At 52.7% G+C, this 5,254-nt stretch overlaps 3 protein-coding genes across 3 annotated transcripts; 1 reads left to right on the top strand and 2 right to left on the bottom strand.

Moving 5' to 3' along the window:
* Positions 1–221: 221 nt before the first annotated feature.
* On the bottom strand, positions 222–908 carry GUITHDRAFT_109509 (hypothetical protein; the record flags this gene model as incomplete). The annotated part of the gene is made up of 1 exon (XM_005831653.1): positions 222–908. The coding sequence occupies one exon, from the start codon at positions 906–908 to the stop codon at positions 222–224; it is 687 nt and encodes a 228-aa protein (XP_005831710.1).
* A 733-nt stretch (positions 909–1,641) lies between these two features.
* GUITHDRAFT_109508 (hypothetical protein) lies at positions 1,642–3,585 on the top strand (the record flags this gene model as incomplete). Its single annotated transcript, XM_005831652.1, has 1 exon — positions 1,642–3,585. The coding sequence occupies one exon, from the start codon at positions 1,642–1,644 to the stop codon at positions 3,583–3,585; it is 1,944 nt and encodes a 647-aa protein (XP_005831709.1).
* Positions 3,586–4,024: 439 nt separating this feature from the next.
* GUITHDRAFT_163537 (hypothetical protein) lies at positions 4,025–4,987 on the bottom strand (the record flags this gene model as incomplete). Its single annotated transcript, XM_005831651.1, has 1 exon — positions 4,025–4,987. The coding sequence occupies one exon, from the start codon at positions 4,985–4,987 to the stop codon at positions 4,049–4,051; it is 939 nt and encodes a 312-aa protein (XP_005831708.1). The 3' UTR covers positions 4,025–4,048.
* Between the last annotated feature and the right edge of the window lie 267 nt (positions 4,988–5,254).

Here is a 5,254-nt window from a genome sequence, read left to right as displayed (position 1 = left end):
GTTGAGGGGAGGGAGCAGGCACAGGGCCACGAAGGAGCTGTCTTGCTGTCTTTGTGCTCCCATATTCTCTCGCTCTGAGGCTAGCTTGTTGAACGATGAAATCAGATCAATGGCAGAACTTGCAAGCAGGTTCCTTCTGCTCACAGCAACTCAAAGTTTACTTTTACAGCAATAACCCTCTTGTCATGCTCTCCTTGCTCGCTACTTTGTACCCTTGATCCCTAGTCGTTGCTCGCCAGAAAAACTTCGTAGATTTCGATGGGCTTGTTCTCATACACAAGATTCACAACCCATTGGTCGTTGAGGCTCCTCAAGTACTCGAAGAACGTGTCAACCTGGTCGCCATTTCGTCGCTGCATCGCAAGAATTCCTATCGGAGGCTCCAGCCCTCCCTCAGGCCTCGCTTCCTCTGCTTGGAGGAGAACATGAAGCGAATCGGCCAGCAACCTCCAAGAATCTCCGTACAATGGCGCAAAGATGCAGTCGCACGCCAAGACAAAACGAAAGCTTCCATGCTCTGCCCGAATACTTTTCGCGCACTCTTCTCCCCAAGAGAATGGTTCTGCGCGGATATGAGCATCACCCGAGAAGTTCCTCTGCAGGTTTTCATCCAAAAGAGGTATCAGCTGAGGTTGTTCGGTGAGCAGTACTTCTCCTCCCAGAATCCTGCAGCACATGCCAGGCACCCCAGTACCGCATCCCAGCTCCAACAACTTCGCCCCACTGCCCAATTGTTGTGCATATTTGGATGACATGAATTTAATCGCCGCGATGGCGGCTTCCCACAATCTAGTTCCTGCCCAGGCTGCTCCATCAAACAAGGGTGCCAGTCCATTCTCTGTGAGAAGAAGCGAGATGTGCATCTTCTTCTTGTGAAACGTGATGTCTAGTGCTTCTTGAGCATCCATTGCCGCTCCAGAACCAACTTCCACGACCTGAAGTTCGTGGTCCTCCATGGGATCTTCGTCTCCTCCCCGTATTCCGCCGTAGCCTTCTGTTATCTTTCGTGGAAGCAACTTATGGAATCATTCAACGGCCATGAACAAGGATGAAGCTTCAGGTTCAGTTTGTTTCCTCCTCCCTTGCTCTCCCGTCCGCATCACGTCTGTCACCCCACTTGCCCTGCACGTTCAGGGATTTGTTCCATAATTTCGATAGTCTATCTTCAAATTTGAATTGTGAGCCGAAACTTTGAATAGACTGAGGACAACTCAGTCGTGATGCACAGCGGCACGCTGCCACTCAGTGACTCGGATCGGACCCGGCCCGCCCGGTCCTCCGGACACCGGGCGGGCCGAGTCCCGGAGTCCGAGTCCGATCCGGATCCAAATGTTTACTTCTGAGTTTGAGTACAACTTCCCCGACTTTGAGTAAAGATTCCCCGACAAGTTTCTACCGTTGAGCTTTTATTGGTATGGCGGAGCCGGGCGAGGCAAGGACTGAGTCACTTGAAGGAGACAAGGAGAGCGAGCGACCGTAGTACGATAGCTGAGGAAGGAAGAAGCAAGAGGAGGAAGGATGGATTGAGGAAGACAGACATGAGACATACAACGAGAGGGCACAAGAAACATTCCTTGACTGACTGACTGTTTGTTGTTAGCAGATAGGACAGTCCTCCACGCTCTTGTCGTTGAAGTTAAGATGTCCAGTATAGAAGCCGAGCCGAGTCAGGAGACTTCATTCTCGTCTTGTGTTGTTGAGAACAAGCCTTATCAGGAGATGCACTCCCCTGTTGCTGGCCTAATCTTCTCTTCCACCCACAATCTCATGGTGGAACAAGGAATTGCTTTCTGGGAAGAATTTGTGAAGAAGCAGCAAGAAAGACGGAAGACAGAAGCTCTGTATGAAACTAGCACACTAGATCACAGCAATGGAGGACAGAACTTCATTCAGACATTGATCGATTCGGTTTCATCTGGACTGTCTACTTCTCTTGAAGAAAGCAGCAAGACAGGTTCAGATAAAGCTGACGAGAAGATTCCTTGTGATCAGTCAGAATGTTCTCAGCAGGTGCACAATCAAAATGAGAGAGGGAATGGACAAGCTTCACATGAAGACAAGAACGAGCAAGAAGCTGAGACTGACACTGAGAAATCATTTGAAGAGAAGGAGAATGAGCAAGTGGATGCTTCTGACGTTCACAAAGAGCGACGCGAATTACCTCAGCAACGTCAGTCACAATCTGCAGCTCAAGCCTTCCCCTCACAGGAAGTCGAGCTGAACTGGAAACCAAATGTCGACAAGGCCCCGCAGACCATGTCGGAACCGGCAGAAACGACAATCCAGCATGCAGATGCTGGAACTCCCCCTCCTCCCAAGCCCAAGCAAGCGCAGCGGCACAAAAGGCCGTCAGGGTCCAGCAAGGAGGAGAGAAAGGCAATGCGACACGAGGCGGGGATAGGAGTGCGTCTGCAGCGAGTGCGAGGAGCCACGGTAGTGGTTGAAGTCGCGCATGGAGGGCCAGCCCAGAAGACTCTACGACCAGGCGACGTGATTCTTGCGGTGGACGGGGAGCTGACGGACAGCCTGTCCTTGGATGCGGTTCTAGCAAAGTTGCGCGGGCCGACAGGGACGTTAGTGCACCTCTCAGTCCTGAGCAAGCACAGAAGCACAATCCCTCTCCTCGTCCGCGTCTGCAGAGATCGCCTCCCACCAGCCAAAGCAAGCTCATCCTCTCGCAAAACTTTTTCGATTGAGGTGAAGTCACAGAATGCCGCAGCGAGCAAAGAGAAGAAGGATGCAGATAGTTCAGTTGGAGGCACCCAGAGGCTGGAAGCTCCCACGAATGAGCTTTCTAACTGTATCAGCATCGGCAAGCTACAGAATTGTCTGCTTGCTCGCTTGCTCGAGGGATCGATAACTATCAAGAACAAACAGCAAGAAGCCACAGAGCGAGTCCTCCAGAACAAACAGCAAGAAGCCATAGAGCCAGTCCTCAAGACCTTCATCAGCGAGGAGAAGCAGAACAGAAAGCGATTGAGTATCACAGCGTCTGGTTTTGACGAAGACGAGTTCGAGCCCATTGACATGGAGCAGGATCAAAAATTCCTTGAGCTGGCAACCATGACACGACATGTATCCATACAATCTCCGACTTGCACGACAGAGCCGAAGGCAGATCGGAGGGTGGACGAGAAAGGTGCTGGGGCTGACGCACACGGCGCAAGAATATCAGGAGGTGATGGAGGCAATCGGACAGGCGTCAAGAACGATGAGGAGAAGAGGAGCACCAAGAAGCGCAAGTCCATGGAGGTCCCTCGGCCAAAGGATCACTTGCTTGAACCGCAAATGATGAGGCCACAGCACCAGATGAGAACGATGGCGAGTGAGGAGAACAAAAGTTTCAGGAACAATGAGAAGAAAACCAAGAAAAGCAGAATAGAAGAATGGGCTGAAAACAACCTGAAGCCTTCCAAAGACAATGTGAACAAGCAACCTGCTGATCTGCATTCATCTGAACAGACTGCAAGGGATTATTTGACTTATGACTCATTGCAGCAACGGGCCAATCAGTATGTCAGCACTGTCAAACGATCTCCGTCGGAAGCTCTACAGACCATTGACAGTCTGTTGTCCTCGAGGTAATTCCAGTGCCCTCCCTCCCTCCCTCCCTCCCTCCCTCCCTCCCTCCATCCATCCATCCATCCATCCATCCATCCATCCATCCATCCATCCCTCCCTCCCTCCCTCCCTCCTTCCATCCCTCCCTCTTTCCTCGCTCGCTCTTGCTTGTTGGCCCTCTCGCTCCTTCTCTTCGTGAGAGTTTTGCAGCTTGGAAGAATCCTCCTCGTCCGATCTGATCCCTGAAGAAGCAGTGAAGCACCGAAAGCTCGTGAGAGATTCTTCGATCCCGACCCGCCGCAAGTCGCGGGACAACTCCTTTACCCGCGAGAAAGAAAACTTGTCATTCATGGACATCTTGAAGAGCAGGTTCGACGACCACTGAAGCCAGGTGCTCACTGAAGAAGTCGAATCAACTTGTGTGAGCGGGAGCTTGTAATGATAATGTGTGTAGCGAGAGCTTGTAATGATAATGTTGTATTTTACACTATGACGTTCGGTCCTCAAAGGGGATCATTTCATCCTCACTCGCATCACCGCCATGAGGGTCAGCGGGCGGCACATGAGCATCATTTCGCGCTCCGAACGTGTACGAGGTCACTCGCAGAGGGATCGCCGTCTTGCTGTGAGCCCCCACCTCGAACAAGGTTCCCTCACCATGCGCGGTCCCTCCAGCCCACTTCCCCTCATACCTCAGCTTCCCGAAGCTCAGCATGCCCGGCCCGTGCACAGCTCCAGCCTTCATCTCCCCGCGGAACTCGAAGGACGGGAGCTCGGGTCCTGTCGCTTCGCTCTCCCTGTTCACGCTGCAGGTACCATTGAGGCGGCCAGACTCTGAAAACCCTTGCACGACCAGCCCGTTGGCGAAGGCGTAAAGCACGTCCGACTTGTCGTCCTGGTAGCTCTCCGAGAACCTCATGGTGCTTCCGTTGAGAAAGCTGATGGTGCGATCCCCCGTCATCCTCTCCTTGTCGAAGTTCGCCTGCACGTTCTCCCCCGTTGCAAGGACCATTCGCCCTGGTCCACTCTTGGACCCCCTGTCAAACACGCCTCTGAACTTCCTCCCGTCTCCGCAAGTCAACAGCCCAACACCATGGAAGGCTCCTCCCTTTACATCTCCCTCGTACTCCTCTCCGTCCTGATGCTTCATCTGCAGCCCTTCCCCATCCCAACGGCTGTCCAACGTCTTTCCGATGTAAGTCCAGCCCTGCTGCATGGCACAAGTTCCCTCCTCAAAGTTTCCTTCAGCGAAGTGACCATCTTGCTTCATCCCCTCCATCGTCAGCACTCCCTTCCCATGCATTCTCCCTCGCACCAGTTCTCCCTCGTAGTTCGTGGACCCATGAACGTACTGCCCTCCTCCTTGAGGATAACCCTCTTTGATCACCGCGAGGACGAAGACGTTGTCACTGAGCCTCGCCTTCATCACATCTCCACCTCCTCCTCCTCCTCCTCCTCCTCCTCCTCCATCTTCTTATCTCGTGGTCCCTGCGGGGGTGGTCTTCCGGCCTCGTAGCGTTCCGACGGGGCTGAGGCAGATTGAGAGCTAGTACTAGTTCAATCGGGGGGGGGCCCTAGGAAGTGAAAGAAATTCTGACATCGAGTGGAGGCGGCTTATTATTGTTATGATATCAATAGAGGAGGGAATACCCGATGATTACAAGCGATGAAGAATGGGATCAAAGCTACTGAA

This window comes from Guillardia theta (genome assembly GCF_000315625.1).
Source record: "Guillardia theta CCMP2712 unplaced genomic scaffold GUITHscaffold_39, whole genome shotgun sequence".
Lineage (NCBI taxonomy): Eukaryota > Cryptophyceae > Pyrenomonadales > Geminigeraceae > Guillardia > Guillardia theta.
This window is presented reverse-complemented; position numbering and strand designations above follow the sequence as displayed.